Genomic DNA, 16499 nt, shown 5'->3' on the forward strand with positions numbered 1-16499 from the left:
GTAGAGGGCCGTCCTGACTGCGACACTGAACACATTTTGAATCGCCTCGTGTACTTCCAAATACAAAACAACTGAGGGATAACTACTTTTGTAATCACATGGCAAGGTTAATTTTGAATGATATCTTCATATGACATTTTGAAGTTCTGGTCGAGACTTTAGCGACAATCATCAAAGATGACGGTGAGGATTTGCTTCTGATGGCCGCGTAAAATGAAGTGCGGGGCCGGACCTGCCCCTTGGGCTTTGGGTTTGACACGTGTCCTAGAAGGACAAACAAAAGCTAAATTGCAAAACGTTTGAGTTTGCGTCATTGCGTGTGGGTGCAGCACGGCAGTGAAGCTTGACGACTTGACAGGAGAAAAAAAAACAAAAGACGAAACTAATAACTGTGATGAGCACAGGCGTGCCAGGGCCTGATCATTGATGTTTGCAGCTGAAATTAGTTTTTTAAATAGTATTATTGTTGTTGTTTTTGCATGATGTGAAATGTTTTGTTTACAAAAAAACCCCGAAATCGATTGCTTATTAACATAAAGAGGTACTTTGGATTGGTTGATTCTTAATTTATGTTTTGCTCTTTCCATGTTCACCTGACAAACAAAAAACAAAAAGTGACTCATTATTTTGTTTTGTCGTTGAACACGCACAAAAAAACGGTAGGTTATGCCATTCAAAATGTAAGTTCATTTCAAACAGTAAATGTTAAAAGAGTACTGTATTCGATTTTAATCTTTTATCGGTTGGCTTTACATGACTCAAGTTTGGTAAGGAGCATTAGTAAAGAAGGGGCATGGCAGTTTATTAAGACATTCAGTAAATGCATTCGTGTTTTTCAATGACCAAAAAAAATGAAAAATCAACCAAGTACCTTATTGAGGTACGCAAAATCATCGTTTTTTTCGGACATCTTTCAGTCACATTCATTCGACAGATGAAAATATTTCAGATTAAAATATCAAAGTACCCGCATCAAAATCGCATTCAAGTTTGATTGCCACTTGAAAATGGAAATAACAAACGATACAAATATCATTAATTCATTGTAGATTTGTTACTGTGCTTGTTTAAAACTCTCAAGTATGTTTCAATGCTGTTGTTAGTCCTCATTTTCAAATTGATTTCCGCCTCCCAGTTTCAAATGAAACCAGCACAACAAAGGTGCGCATGCGCAAGGCAGTGACGTGTGGAGAAAAGTGTCAAACGACAAGGACGTTAAAAAAAAGGAGGAAAAAAGTGAAAAGGGGCAAAAGGACGGAAGTGGTTGACTTGAGCCGTGGACGAGCGGCTCGAAGCGCTAATAAATGAAGGGACGTGTGCTTGATTGTCTTTTTGGTAGGCGAGCTCCTCCTCCTCCTCCTGCGTAAAATTGACCAAATCTCGAGTGGAGCTGACCGCGGAAGCTAATCGGGCTAGCATGGAAGCAGGAGCCGGCGGCCGGCGCTGTTAGCTTGGCTTTGCTCACTTTCGAGTCTCCTTTCACCGTTCAGTATTTCGTCGCGACCGGTACTGGAGGTGAAAATGTCTCGGAGGCGGCTGGACAGCCGTAGCGGGTTAGCCGCCACCGGCGGCGGACTCCTGGCCGAAAGTCACACACCGATCAGCGCGGAGCCTCTGGACGCCGTTTTCGAAGTCACCGGCGAGCTGGGAAGGTGAGTCGGAACACTTGTGCAAGCTTTCCAAACTTTTCAGGGGACGCATTGACCCGAGGACCACCACAACAATCCCAATGCCAACTAAACACGAGTAAAAATGATGCCCCTTAAGAAATTCTGAACTCGAAACTATTCGAGCGAGCCTATCCGTTGACGCGTAGCATCCCTATTTTCGAAAAGGAAGCTACTCTTGATCACTGAAAGCCCTTTGTAGTCCAGCAAAAGACTGAGAATTGTTTACAACGTTTACTCGAGCCAATTCAACACATGCACTCAAATTGTGGACCCCCATGGCGAGACTCACAAGGGGTACCGGGGCCGTAGTTTGAACACCCCCTCGCTTTGCGAGGGCGTGGAGCTTGAAGTCTGTGCCGGAAATGCTGAAAACTGATTTTGTTATCGTTCGGATTTGCTCCGTCTCCGCGGTACAGTGCGCGGTGGTTTCATGTTACCGTAGTGCAAATCTAGGTCACTTTTACGCTCCGTTCTTGTCCCTGAGTGGTAAACGTGAACTTTGTCCAACCAGTTCTAGCGGTTTGCCTCCTCTTCGTCTCAGTTCTGTTATTTCTGTCGTCAAAAGTCTGACCTCACGCCAACTCGATTGGAACACCTTCTGATCCCGTTGACGTACTTTTGAGTGTCACATTTTTACGAATTCTTGTGAGAGAATTTCCCTTGCCTGAAAACACTCAAAAACGGAGCGCTTATCAATCGGCCATTGCTTTTAAGCGGATCTCACAACTCGCTCGGGAGTGCCAACTAGAAAGTTGAGCAAATGTGGTGTTGTTCACGTTTAGAGAGCTCTCTTCTTTTCATGGTGGTTACACCTCGACTGAACGTTCATTACATTTAGTAAGCTCTTTGTGATGTAAATTAAACTCTATACTCGTACTCATTCAAGTAGAGCCACCTGGAAATTGGAAGAAAATGTGTTTTCCCACCGGTACAGATCCCTCTTGTTTCCTTTTTGGTTAAACCTTGCAAACAAAACAAAACGACAACAATTACAAGCACGACGAAAATGGATTGTGGAAAAATCACCAGGCGGCGGTTTCTCGGATTATCGTGAAATTGGGTGGACGTGTCTTTTCTAACCGGGCGTTCAATAAAGTCTCAAGGACCCCTGCCCGAAAGTGACCAGGAAGGAAGCGTACCGTAGCAAGCAGACATTTTGGGGTTTTGATAAGCCCAATGAATGAAGGCGAATGTCCGCTCCATCTTTGCTTTGTTATCGTCCAAGGGGCAAGTTTGCGGTGGTGAAGCGCTGCGTGGAGAAAGCCACGGGCAAGGTGTTCGCCGCCAAGTTCCTTCGCAAAAGGAGGCGAGGTCGCGACTGCCGGGCCGAGGTGGTCCACGAGATGGCCGTCCTGGAGACTGCTCGCAACAACCCCAGAGTGGTCAACCTGCACGCCGCTTACGAGACGGACCACGACATCGTCCTCGTGCTGGAATAGTGAGTCGCAATCGAGGTCATGTCCGGAAGGATTTGCTTCTTTCTCGGCTCGGTTCTCCTGCCGTCGTGACCGAAACCGAGATTGCCCCGAAGGACTTGAATACGCACTCGATGTCCTTCAGCTGAAGTGTGTGTACATTGACCTTTCAACAATATGCACGTCCTCTACTTAAGCGATATGTTCCCTCTCGCGCAGCCTCAACAAAACAAATATTTATTCACCCAAAGAAAATGTAACAAAAGTGTAACTTGCTGATGTGTTTGAGGGTCCCCCCCCCCCCGGTGAGTTCACGTTCGGTCAAGGTGTCTTGCAAAACATGAACCGCCCCGGTTTCCAAAGACTGTTTCCACATGACAACTGTTGTTGGCAAAGGAGCCGTGACGACTTTTTTTTTTTTTATTCTACTGAACAACGTAAGGATCCCCGTGTGTTTTAGTAGCCGCAAACGTCGGTCAAAATACCCCTCGGCTGAAGCGCGGCAATTAACAATGAGCCACGAAGACAGTGAAAGCATTGTTATGTCGGCTCCTTCTGTCCCCTTCCACTGCCGGGCGTGCCAACGCGAGAGTCGCTTCTGCGACGATGACGACTACAGCCCGTGCTAAGGGGTGGCTATCGTGTCGAAATGAAGGCAGGAAAAGCCGTGGGTTGCATTCCCACTCGTCAGACTCCCCTTTGCCCGCCCCTCTACCGCAGGGGGTGCAAACGATACAGGATTGCATTGCAATGGCAGTCGAGGAAGAGAGGAGTTCTTGCTACTTGTCGATCCCAGATTATAAAACGGCCAAGCGCTTATGAAGGGAAAAGCACCGATCGTATTTTCACTGCCGGAGGCGGCGCATTGTCAACGAGCTGCTGCATTGCTGCCGCTAATTAGCACGTGGGTCCACGTATGCGCTTCATGCGGCGGGAAGGGCGGCAAATTGTAATTCCCGTCACCAAAAAGTTTCCATGCGTGTAGTCCCTTTGTTGCTTGGAAATGGCGTTACCAGGTCGCGGGGTAGGCGGGGGCTGCGCGGGGGGCGGGGTGATGTGAATGAGATGACGGAAGGCGCCCCCAAAATAGACTAGAGCCTATGGGCAATGTCCACTTTTCTCCCCGCCAGCGCGGCAGGCGGCGAGATATTCGACCACTGCGTGTCTGACGAGCTGCTGCCCGAGGCCCAGATTACCCGTCTGATCAGGCAAATGCTGGAGGGAGTTCACCACCTCCACCAGAGCAACCTGGTGCACTTGGACCTCAAGGTGGGTATCGCGATTGACCCTCGGCCGAAGACGGCCCGTTTTGCGCCGACGGTGATGAATGTCGGCGCGCCTCTTTTCTGTCTCTCTCAGCCTCAGAATATCCTCCTGACCAGCCTCTCCCCTCCCGGGGACATCAAAATTGTGGACTTTGGTCTGGCACGCAGATTGGGCGCGGTTGGGGAGCTCCGAGAGATTCTTGGCACACCTGAGTATGTGGGTAAGCTAAAAAAAAAAGCCACTTTTGTAAAACCTCATTCTGACAATTTTAAAAGACGCAAGAAATCAAGAATTTCGCATCCACTTTTAGTATCGGGCTTCAGTGGGCGGGGCCTTTGCGTTTTGCAATAGCAGAGTACGCTTTACGGTACCGCGGCAACTCGCGGCGGCGCGAAGCTATTGCAAAACTCGCAAGCGCCCATCCCTAAAACTGAACAGGAAGTCAGCCATTTTGAGCAAATTGCAATTTCTTTTCTTCACTCAGCACCGGAAATCCTCAATTATGAGCCCATCACAACGTCCACCGATCTTTGGTGAGTGGCAAACTTTCAAAGCCGGCAATTCTCTTTGTCCGTTGGTTTGTAGTATGCGGCTTGTCCTTCCCCTCAGGAGCGTGGGCGTCATCGCCTACATGCTGGTGACGGGCGAGTCTCCGTTTGCCGGCGACGACAAGCAGGAGACGTTCCTGAACGTTTCCCAGGTCAACGTGGACTACAGCCGGGAGGCCTTCTCCAGGGTTTCGGAGCTGGCCGTGGACTTCATCCGCAAGCTGCTGGTCAAAGCGCCCGAGTGAGTAACGACAACGGTGGCAGCGGCGCATGTGAGCTCGGCCCCCCCCCCCAGAATAGAAGTCATTGTTTTTGAATCCAGGCCCAGTGGAGAGCAAAAAAACAAAAAAAATCGTACCTCAGGCCGCTGCAATATTTTATTTTTGAGCAGTTTTTTTTCTTTTGTGATTTATTATTTAGGGACACCTGCCAATGGCTCATCCTCCATAACCACATTAAAGGGTTTGCAGTGCGCCCCCCCCCCCACCACTTCTGGGAATGTGCTTGAAAGTAGCAATTAGGCCGCGTCCCCTCGTCATCGCCACTTTCCCGTCAATCCCCTTTTTTTTCCAATCTGTCATACAGATTTAGTTGGAAAGGATGTCAAGTGCTCCTTTTGCCTTGGAGTGAGAATAATGTGCAGTTGAGATCTCTTTTCGGCTTGCAAAAATTCTCTTTTGGGTTGAAATCCTGAGGCTCACTATTTCCCCATGATCATCACCAGGCCATAAAACTTGGCCCCGAAAATCCTTGAGGTTTGTCTCTGTACAGTAGTAGCTTGATATGTGAGCGTCTTGACGTTCGCGCTTTTCAAGATGGGACCTATTTTTAAATTTTATTATTATCATTTGTTTTGGGGGGTGGGGGGGTTGTCTTAAGATACGAAGCAAAAAAATTGACGCCCAACCACCTTCCATTCACTTTGGTTTCCTTGTGGTGCAGTTGGTGGCGCTAATGTTCCCTTCATCTGGTTTGCCAACCGCCACTAAGCCTCACAAAAACGAACAAGGAAGGACGGTTGTGTTTTGAGCGTTTGCAGGTTATGTGGTGCGGAAATATTACCATGGTGTGTTTTTGGTACAGTTCAGAACCGTTGAAGAAAACATTTGGGGAACATCCTATATGAGAAGAATTCAGAGTATGTCTTGGGATATTTAGCACACGCGTGTGTGTCCTGAACGAATGGAACCATCTGGGGAAATAAGGTGGGTTTTTCCCGCGTTCAAAATGGCGAGGCACCCGCCTCCAGCTAATTGTCCGTCACCCGCGGCCAGACGGATCGATATCGCTCAACACGGCGTAAAGATGAAGCCATTGAGGTCCCTCTGCGGCGGCTTGTTATTTTCACTGCGGTTGCAGCGCAGCGCCACTAGGGAGGCGCTATATCAACAGCAGTGCACAGGAAATACCTGAAGCCATTTGTTGTGGTCTCCGAGACGAGGCCTTCGCCATGCACGTTTGAATCAAAGAACGCGTTAAGCGGCATCTTCCGATTGGACTTTTTCCCCTGTAGAAGAAAGTGAGTCCGTTGAATTCACAGAATGCCTCTCCCAGCGCCACGGTTCGGATGACATTGGGCCCCCCCCCCTTTTTTTTTCCACTCCCACCTTGATATAACTGTATGGCTTTCGCGTGGGCTTCACCACCACGCTAACGGGTAATTGTTGCCGACAGGGACCGTCCCAGCGCCGCCGAGTGCATCGGCCACCCTTGGCTGTGGCAGCAGCAGCAGCAGCCGTACGCCAGCCCGGAGCCGGCGTCCGGCCGCGGCGCCCGCGAGCGCAGCTGCGGCGCCAAGTGGGCGGCGCCTCCGCCCGAGGACAAGGAGAACTTCCTGGAGTCGCCGCCGCCGCCGCATTCCCACGCCAAACGCTTGCGCTTGGACGAGGAGGCGCTTCTTGTCGACGGTGACTCGTGAACTCCGAAAGGGAATAGCTTTTACATTGCTTTTAAGACCAACGGGCGACTTATTTACGCCCCGCTGAATTTTGTTTATTGTGAGATTAACACAAGCCAAAGATAATCATTTGACCGACGCCGCGATCCGCTTCCGCGATCCCGTTTGTCTTTAACTGGAATTCTCGTGCCAGATGAGGGCTTGTGGTCCGTTTGTTTGTTTTTTGCGGAGATCAACGCGGTGCAAAAAAATGGCCTCCGTGCTTCAGCCTTGTTCAATGGCAGTTTTGCCGGTACACACATACCGCGTGTTAACATCTTAAGCCCGTTATTTATTTATTTATTCGTTATTTGTAACACCCCGCACGAGTGTGTTTCTCGTTTTCTTCTCGCGCGTGCGTGGCGAACGCGCACGGAACGATATTCGTCATCGTCCCGAGACTGAGCTACGCAAGGCACCGCGTGTCGGTGTGTTGAGCGCACTCCCGCAAAGAATCCCAATCAGAAATGGTGAGCCTACTTAACAGTTACGATTGTCAACTGTTTTCCGATCAGATCGGGGGGGTCAAAATCACCGAACCGTTATTAGCTTGCGTCGCGTCGCGTCCGTCGATCGCGGAGGACGGACCGCGTTCGCGTTTTTTGGGTGTCATTCCCGCACCCGAGATGTTGAAAGTCGCTAGAGCCCAAACACAGATTTGCCGTCATGACCGTTGAATTTGATTGTGGCCCGTTCACCAGCAGATAGAGGAGGACCAATAAGTCTTGACGCACGCCGGACGGCGCGCCAAGCCTTCGGGGACATCTGACGCCAATCGGGCCTCCGCGTTTCATTGACGTCGTCCTCGTTTTCCCAGCAGATTGGGGAGAGAAAATGACTCTTAACGTAAGTAACGGGATCATTGGTCACAGCAAATTTGATTCAGAGACGGCTTCGTGCCTCCGTAAAAGTATTTTTGACTCTAATTTAAAAAAAAAAAAAAAATATTTTTCCTGAGCAGATCAGGTTTTGGAGAGATTTCCATTTGTCTGTTGTAAACGTGACCCCAAAAAGCTTGTGCAATGCAGATTTTAGCGTGCGTTGAAATTTAGAGCTGACGTTTAAGAAAAAGGAAAAAAAACCCTCCACATCACCTCTGCTGACCCTTGAAGTCGTAATGCCTAAACGTGTTATCTTATGAAATATAAACATGACGTGCTTGAAACGGGGCCGATTCGGAATCGGCGTGAAAAAAGGGATTACAAAGTGTCGTCCAAATGTGTCATCTGGCCGTCGCCGACGGGCAAATGCGCCAATTTGTCCCGAGCGTCGCTATGTGTGTACTCGGCTTCATCTGCGCGCGTGGAGGTTTTGCAGTCGACGGTGCCGCGCGGAAAGCGGCCGGCCGCTACCGGCGCAAAAGCACATTTTCGGCCTTGAAATTGAGCTCAGGGTTTTTCGAAGCAACTCTCTTTGAATCGCACCGCTTTCAGGCCTTTCTATGTTCAGTGTTTATCCGACTCTCAGGTGATGACGCGTTCCGCGCTCGGAACGTAGCGCCGCGGCCTGTTGTTTTACTCCGGGCACGCTGCAAAATTGTCCCGCTGCGGTTGCGCGCACCAGTCGCTCTCTGGTCCGCCCGCCGAGAAGGGAACCGCCGTCGAGCACTTAACTTCCTCGTCGAGGCGGGCGCTTTATGCGTTCACGCTTGCTTTTTGTTTTTGTCTGTCGTGAAAGCTCTTCTTTGAAGTATCGCCAGAAAAGGGAAAAAAAAAAAGAACACTGCTCACTTTTCTTAGTTTTTTTAGCATCATTCCTATTGTTTTTATCGGCACGATGAACTTGTGTACATTGCATTATTTTTAAACAATTTTAAGGCATTTATAGGCATGAAGAGGTGGGGCAAGTTGTCGGTATCTGGATTGCTGGAGAGTGGTGAGGAATTCGGAGAATTGAGAAGGTAGAAGGAAGGACTTTTGGTGTGGTCACGGTGCAGGAGATGTGGAGAAGGTGGCAAGGAGGGGATGGCGGGTGGCGTCAAATACAAGGACGTCTTTCCCCGCGTGCTTGTGTATCGTTTTCTTTTTGTCGTCGACCGACGCGGCGGCCTTTTGCGCGGAAGCGGCCGCGTCGTCGCGCGTCATGCCGTCGTCCGGGCGGAACGACCGCAACGCTCCTCGGAGCTGCTTTTCTCCAGTTCGTTGACGCAACGGTGCCTTGAGATAGGAGGCAACCAACTTGATGTTTTCCAGATATGAGCTGTCATTCTGCATTAAAAAAAAAACAATTTTTTTAAATTGTTTTGCTTTGACATGCTGATTGAAAGTTGAGCGCTGGATGGTGGCAGTGGGCTGAATCCAACTCGACGTATACAACAAGCAGCAGTTCGCCAAGCATTTCTTTCCAAAAATAGGCTTCAAACTGCAGTTTACAGTCACACTAAACATATTTCAACATTTTGTATTTCATCCAAGAACTGCCCTTGCTTTAAAAAAAAAAAAAAAAAAGGCCCGTTTAGCTTGGTGCTCACCAACCAGTGTTGACATGCCAACGGTCAGCATTCGAAGTGGCAGATGTTTCAACGTGTACACAGAAACGAGAACTACTCGCAGGCGTAAAGTCGTCATCCGCCCCACAAATGTGGAATGTTGCAGTCCGGCGATTGTCGCTTGCGTCTGCGTGATTGCATTGCGCCGCCTCCCGCAGGCCGAGGCCGACGCGCTAGAAGGAAGGGCCCGATGAAAGAAATTGCAGCATCAAATCACCATGCGTAGACTGCTTCATAGTCTGTTTTTATAAAGTGCCTTTTTAACTTTCAAAAACCGAATTTGTTTTTTGGAGAGGCTGGAACGGATTAATGGCATTGCGAGTCGGCGTTTTGAGTCACGAGCCTGATCGTGGAATGAATGAAACTCCTATCTCAAGGCACCGTGTCTTCAAGTTGCCTTGGAGCAAGAAAAAAAAAAAGGACTTGTCAAGAAATAAGCTTTGGTGTCCTTACGCCTCAGGACTTCAAGGAGACATATTATGCAAATGGGTTTCCTTGCAAAACAGTCGCCTCTTGGTCGGCGTTATTTCGGGGGAAAAAATCTTTTAAAAGGTTGCGCTCTGATGTCACAATCCAGGCAAATTTCCGAATTGTACGGCTCGCTCGCAGGCACGTTTTGGAAAATAGGCAGAAGAAGGATTTGCGCCAAAGTCATTTTCCATAATATGTCCCCTTGAAATCACACTTTTCTGCTGTTTGTCTGATACCACGCGCGCGCGCGCATGTCAAATGTGTCTCGAAAGGATGACTTGGTGAGAAGTCTTTTGTTTTTCCGAGACTCGACAAGCCAACAGAAGGCGGACGGACTTGTTTGGCGCTCGCTCTGCCGGATGATGAAACGCTTGAACGTGTCGACGGGGTGGCGTCACCCTCGCGGCTCTTTGCGCTCGCCCGTTGTCGGGAGACGCAAAGCGCGAGCCGCTCGCGTCTCCGCGCTTGTTTGTTTCTTTTGGACCGTTTCTTATCGAACGTACGAGCAATGCGATTGCCAACCACTTAATAAAAAAAGCTCATGTTTTGTGATCAAGCACACACCAGCTAATTCCCGATTCGGGCATCGCGGTGCTTCATAATGCTTATTAAAGATTGGAGACATGATGAAACTCCTTTGTCCCACATGGTTGACTTTTGCCTTGAACGCGGTTGCTAAAGGGATTCAGATGCCATTTGGGTCTTTTGGCGGGCGGGGGGGGGGGGGGGGTTAAACATGGCACGTCGGAAGCGGTTCGGAAGATGGATGGATGTTTAAAAGTACGTAGATGAAATTGGTGTCAAGATAAATCGAGCCTCTGGCTGCCAGTTGTAGAATATAGCACGTCCGTCGATCCATCCAAGTAGAAAAAACAAGGCCGGTCCAAGTTTTCAGCACCTTTTTAATTGCTTACATTTTTCCACCGTTTAAATGTTTGTTTTTTTTCTGCTCAGGGCAATTTGATCCATAGCACGATAGGACAGTTTTCATTTTCAGCTTGCTATAAGATCTTCGAACGGGGGCGAGAAAAGGGAATGATCGGCTTTGTTGCGGTCAACGTGAATAACGGCCGTCCGCGGTCAAGAGCGACGCGGGAACGGTGACGCGGGATGACAACGCGTCGACATTCATCGCCGCTTTCCGCGCAACTTAAAACTCTCCAGGACCGGACTGGGGCGCCCCTGCGCGTACACCGTCTGTCACAGGTTTTTGGTGAATAAGATCCAGGCAACGACATGAAAAGATTCACACGGACGCAAGAGCCCACCCGATCGCGTCGAGGAGGCTCAGAATTCCCGAATGACCCGAAAGTGGTTTTCGATGGATGGCGGTTCATCCACAAAGTGGAGTTTAGCGTACGGACGCGCCCCGAGCTCCTCCAGGGTCTTCACGAAACGGGCGTGCTCCCGGCCCACCCAGGCCCGCGTGGGGTCTCGGACCTCGTACGGCGTCACGTGGGCGTGGATCCCGATGCCGCTTGCGGCGAGCCGGCCCAGCAGCCTCCTGTCCGTCACCCAGGTCTCGCTTCCCCCCGGGTGGCCGCCGTCCAGCCAGAACATGTCCGAAAGGCTTCCGGCAAAGTCCGAAATGCGCCGATCCGCCAGGGCGCCGGCCAGCTCGTGGACCACCTGGTTGAGGACCACGCAGCCTTTACTGAAGCCCACCAGGGTCAGGGAGAACCCGGCGCGGGCGTCGCCCGGAGCTCGGATGGCGTTTGGCAGGCCGGCTCGCTCCATCCCGTGGACCAGCAGGGACCTGCGACCGCAGTGGAGGTTTGTCCACAAATGCTTTTAAATGTTGTACTTTTGCGAAGCGCGTCGAGTTAACTTGCGTGCGAAGTGCGCGATAGACACAAAGCCGCTTTGCTGTTCTCAAAGTACGGGCGGCGTCGCTTTTCGCGGTGTAACGTTTTCTGGTGCTTGGGGTGGACACGTAAATGTCTACGCGTGACCCTCGTTGGCCAATGAAAGGGCGAAGAAAGTGAGTTTCCCCAAACCTGAGGTGGCGCAGCGCTCCGCCGTCGGGCGAGTACGGGGCGTGTTGCGGGGCGCCAAACATGTTGCTGTCCACAAAGTGGCGGTAGCCGCTGAACTTGTGCAGGTACATGCGCGAGGCGCGCACCACCCACACGTGGTGCGCGGGGAAGCGGCGGCCCAGCGTGACGCTCACCTGCTCCAAACTCCACGCCAGCCAGGGGGCGCAATCGGGCTGCGAGGCCATCTCCTCCTGGAAGTTCTGCAACACAAACGGACGCGACTTGCGGTTTCCTCGTTTGGATGACGGCCGAGTACGTTTTCGCAATTGAATGATGGCCGCTCAGAACATTTTCTCTCTTTTTATTTATTTAGGGGGGAGGGCGGTTACACTTTTTGTGACAGTTTCTCATTGTTACGGTTCATTTCTGCAAATGGCCATTTTCCCGGTCTTCAGTTTCATCAGTGCCATGGCGGACATTGGCGTCTTTCTCCCGTTTCTCACTTCTACCGCTCTGACGGACACGTGTGAGCCACTTGCCTCATCATTCGATTTGACCTCGATCACTGCGATGATAGTCGCGTGGCGTTTTCTCGTTTCGCTTACTTTCACTCCCTTCTTGAAGTTGCCAACTCTGTGACCCCCCGCCCACCACCCCCAAGACCATTCAATGCAGTAGACTACAGCCATTGCACAAGATGCTCTGTTGATTTCCCACCGAGAGTCGCCGATAGCTTTGCTCACCTGAATGTCCCCGTGGAAAAACACCACGTGCTTGCTACTACCGCCCTTGTCTTCTGGTGACTCGTGTCCATCTCCGGGCCGGAGGAGGAGCAGGTCGTTGAGCGCGTTTGGTTTGCACCCGGGCACGGCCAGTAGTTTTTGGAGCCTCGGCGCGCTCGTACCTTTGGAGTGTCCAACCGGGCTACTGCTCGATGCGGGAGAGGAGGGCGGCGGCACCGTAGTCGTCATCGTCGCGTATTCGGCTGCAGCTGTCGTTAAGAGAATAAGTCCTTCGGTCCCTTCAGTCCGGTGCGAGACAAGTATTTAGCTCCGAGCTCATAGGAGCAACCTCGGAGGGATTTAGCAGTAAATCTAGCTCCGAGCTGGCCTTGATGTAAGCATCCTCAGCTTCTGCGATTGACCTTACACATTACGCGGCGTCGCCTCTCTTGTTTTTCCAGGGAGCGCCCCAAAAAGTCGCCAATTTGCGTTTACTTGATACGCTTTATGTGATTTGCCCACAGAGAGGCGCTGTTGATTAAAAACACGCCATCGCGGTATACGGCGTTACTTGACTGCGCGTGGCAATTCGTCAACACCACAACTGAGCATGCGCGAACGTCATGACGCAATAATGGCGGGGTGGCAAGTTCCCACTTACGATGATTCCTTCTTTTGTACTTCCGTTTTCGCTTGAACGCGACAAAACTTGAGACGACCTGTATTCGCATCGAATAAAGTTTTAATGCGATGCTTCGAAGATACAATAAACCGCACGCAAGGCACTACTCTCACGAGTTAAGATAAATCGCCCCTGTACCCGGAGCAGAGCCGAGCGCGCACGTAAACCAAGATGTGTCCCTCGCGGTTACTTCCGTGTTCGATTGCGAGACGAGACACACTCGCCTCGCCAAACACATTCACACGCGCTCCTTCAATAATTCAGGAACGGTTACATTTGATATTCACTTATGTTGTAAGCATTGTATTTGAGTTATCTAATATAAAATGGCAATTTAAAAACATTCACAGGATTTAGCGACAGATTGGACTTTGCCCAATCCCTGTACTCTGCACTGCCAGCGGCGATGATATACAGCGAGTGACTCTCAAGCGCTCGGTGACTATAAATTCAACATTTATTTGAGTGCTAACCGAGATTGTCATATGAATGGCTACTTAATTTTGATTCTCACACGTTGCTCAGACATTGGTTCGAGTTCTAACACGGACCATAGTAGGTAAGGGACAGGAAGTGTAACTGCCCAGCGCTCAGCACCATGGCGAGTTAGAGTAAATGTTTTCCTTCGGGGCACTACGCAAATCGTCCGAAACGGAGAATCAACTGCATTTACTTTCAAAAATTCCTGTGTCCAAAAAGGTCGAGGAGTGAACGAAACAACACAGAAGCCGTGCCAACTGTTAAATGTAACAAGTGAAAATCACACACACTTCGGCCTCTTTTGCACAAATAACTGCATAACTTCGACATGTAATGTTGCTCTTTCCGAAAAAGAAGACACTCATTTCACAAAGAGGACAAATTATTGGTGGTGACCGTTCCGGAAAAAAAAAGGAACGTTTATGACTATTCCAAAAAGAAGATATATTTTGATGTTGCCGTTTACCTAAAAGGAGAACCAAAAACGGACGTTCCACGTTCCTACAAAGAAGACAAACTGTTTCTTTTGTGACTTCCTAAAAGGAAGACAAACTATTGACGTTGCACTTTCCTGAAAACAAATCAAATTTTATTTCAATCTCCCAAAGAGAAGGCAAAGTATAATTTCTTTCCCCAAAAACATGCATGCTAGGTCACCTGAACACCCGACCTTGTCCCTAGACATGAGTAGATCTTCATGTGTCCTAACATGAAGGCAGATGTACTTTCTGAAAGACTTAAACTTAACAAATGGAATCTCTCAATTGGTAAGCCCGTTTTTTGTTGTTGTTGGGGGGTTTTTTTTTTAAACAATTGATTCCAAATGTCATTACATCTCTTCTTTTTTACGGAAAAAATAATCCCAATGTACATCTCGCGCGTTTCTGTTTTTGACCCTAATTTGATGGAATTATTCTTACAGTTACTATTATTGCAGAAACATGACGACCACTTCAATGGGAAGACGCCTGGTGACGTGCCTGCTCAACGTGTCAGAGGCTCGCAGGAAGGACTTGGTGGAACGTGTGGCCAAGGCCGCCTTATACGACTCTCAAGGCAAGTGTGGAACACAAGCGCTAGTAATCCCCTCGGACACCAAGAATTGGGCGGACGTGTCTCTGGATACAGGACGTGAAGAAAAGTCTCAAGGGCCCATGCCCCAAATTGAAGAGGAGGTCAGCCATTTTGGTTTGAAGCAGCCCTCTTGAGCAAATGTTGTCTTCGTTCCGATCGGGCAGGTTTTCGAAGAGATGGGACCGCGGTGCTGAACATCTTCAATGACCGTGACTACAACCGCTCCGTCATCACAATTGTGGCCACTGTTGAAGGCATCGGTAAGTACTGACTCACATTCATGCAACGTTAGTGACGGCCCAAAAAAAAAAAGATATAATTATTATTATTTTTTATATGTCACGTCTTTTTTCTGTATTTGAGGGGAGGCCGTATTGTCCGCCTGCGAGAAAGCCTGCGAGCTGTTTGACATGCGCGACCACTCTGGCGTCCACCCGCGTTTGGGTGCCGTGGACCTGGTCCCCATCTACCCCCTGGGGGAGGACGTGGGCCCCGACGACTGCGCTCGAGAGTCTCGCGGTGAGATCCCGTCGGCGCAGAGGTTCTTTTTGTCGGACTTTGCCGTCTTCCTGACTTTGTCGGGCTTCGTCAGCGGTGGCCGTGGGCCTGACCGAGCGAGTGCCGGGAACCAGCGTCTTCCTCTTCGGGTGGGCGGACGCCCCGCATCAGCGGGGACTGGCGCAGAGGAGGAAGGAGATGGGCTGGTTCAAGAAGACGCCCGACTTGAACGGCGTGAGGCCCTGCGTCGGGCCCGTGCCGTGCCAACGCTTCGGCCTCACCGGTCAGTCCCAAACAGTCGCGGGCCGGCGCGATGAATTCATTTCTTTTGTGTTTCACGGCTATTCCGCTCTCGACGCGACGCCTTTGCGTGGTCCGGTGTTTTGATTTTTCATACCTATCCCGCTGTCAGAAAGGGTCCTTCAAACACCTTGACCAGAAGGAAAAGAAAGCCTCCCGCTCTCTGCAACGCTTCAGCGGTTTTCCCAAATGTCGTGCGTTTTCCTTTTCACGACAGGTCCGCCCTTAACGCGGCACTTTTGTCTCTCGGGAACTCGCCTTCATCGGACCACGCGCTTCCACTCTGCGAAGCGGCGTGACGATTTTCTTGGAGAGGACAATAAGAAAGAAGATCTAGTTGACGGCTTGGGTGGCGTGCATGCGCTCACGATCTTCCTTTGCTCCGGTCGCAGGCGTCGGGGCCAGCCCCTACGTCATGAACTGCAACGTCACTATCGACACGCAGGATCTCGCCGTAGGACGGCACATCGCCGCCGCCATCAGGGAATCCGCACCGGGGGGTCTTCCGGGGGTCCGGGTCCTGGCCCTGCCACACGAGGGCGCCGTGGAGATCGCCTGCAACGTGGAGAGCCTGCCGGGGGCCGGGCCGAGCCCGAGCGACGGCGCGGCGCCCTGGCCGTCCTTCAGCATCGGGGGGCGGCCGTACTGTCACGTTCCGGCTCGTCTCATCGCCGCCAGGGTCGCCCGGCTGGCGGCCGGGCGCGGCGTCGCCGCCGAGCGCGCCGCCTTGGTGGGCTTCACCCCTATCGAGTGTCGGGGCTTGGCCGAGTCGGCTCTGTCTCGGGGGGTTGGCGAGTTTTGGAAAGAGCGGCAGAGCGTGCGCATGTGAAAATAAATTTGGATTCAAGGCCACCTCACACCGAGGACTCTGTTTTGAAAGGATTCAAACGCGAACGTGACCTGCATTTCGCACCAAAATGGCTGCTTCAAAACAAAATGGCCGCTACGCTACTTGCTTCAAAACAAAATGGCC

At 50.7% G+C, this 16499-nt stretch overlaps 3 protein-coding genes across 11 annotated transcripts; 2 read left to right on the forward strand and 1 right to left on the reverse strand.

The window, feature by feature from the left end:
- The first annotated feature begins 664 nt into the window (after window positions 1–664).
- stk17b (serine/threonine kinase 17b (apoptosis-inducing)) lies at window positions 665–10426 on the forward strand. The gene is made up of 8 exons (XM_086123562.1): window positions 665–1335; window positions 1491–1652; window positions 2896–3108; window positions 4216–4354; window positions 4445–4571; window positions 4836–4884; window positions 4961–5140; window positions 6574–10426. Exons 2-8 carry the CDS (start codon window positions 1522–1524, stop codon window positions 6815–6817), a joined length of 1083 nt encoding a protein of 360 aa, XP_085979688.1. The 5' UTR covers window positions 665–1335; window positions 1491–1521; the 3' UTR covers window positions 6818–10426.
- Window positions 10427–10678: 252 nt separating this feature from the next.
- c11h2orf69 (chromosome 11 C2orf69 homolog) lies at window positions 10679–12741 on the reverse strand. The gene is made up of 3 exons (XM_086123573.1): window positions 12514–12741; window positions 11792–12030; window positions 10679–11550 (listed from the first exon to the last, which is right to left on the reverse strand). Exons 1-3 carry the CDS (start codon window positions 12739–12741, stop codon window positions 11082–11084), a joined length of 936 nt encoding a protein of 311 aa, XP_085979699.1. The 3' UTR covers window positions 10679–11081.
- Window positions 12459–16383, forward strand: ftcdnl1 (formiminotransferase cyclodeaminase N-terminal like 1). 9 transcript variants are annotated; one of them, XM_086123567.1, is made up of 7 exons: window positions 12459–12606; window positions 13525–13612; window positions 14592–14710; window positions 14893–14988; window positions 15092–15247; window positions 15321–15509; window positions 15919–16383. In XM_086123567.1, exons 3-7 carry the CDS (start codon window positions 14596–14598, stop codon window positions 16353–16355), a joined length of 993 nt encoding a protein of 330 aa, XP_085979693.1. In that variant the 5' UTR covers window positions 12459–12606; window positions 13525–13612; window positions 14592–14595; the 3' UTR covers window positions 16356–16383. The 9 variants fall into 9 exon arrangements, with proteins under 9 accessions (XP_085979693.1, XP_085979698.1, XP_085979697.1 ...); XM_086123566.1 differs by lacking the exon at window positions 12459–12606 and adding an exon at window positions 12868–12886; XM_086123572.1 differs by lacking the exons at window positions 12459–12606; window positions 13525–13612 and adding an exon at window positions 12660–12801.
- Window positions 16384–16499: the final 116 nt, after the last annotated feature.

The sequence above is a fragment of the Hippocampus guttulatus genome, chromosome 11 (assembly GCF_054856545.1).
Source record: "Hippocampus guttulatus isolate MCC_2025c chromosome 11, RoL_Hgut_1.0, whole genome shotgun sequence".
NCBI classification, from domain to species: Eukaryota; Metazoa; Chordata; class Actinopteri; order Syngnathiformes; family Syngnathidae; genus Hippocampus; species Hippocampus guttulatus.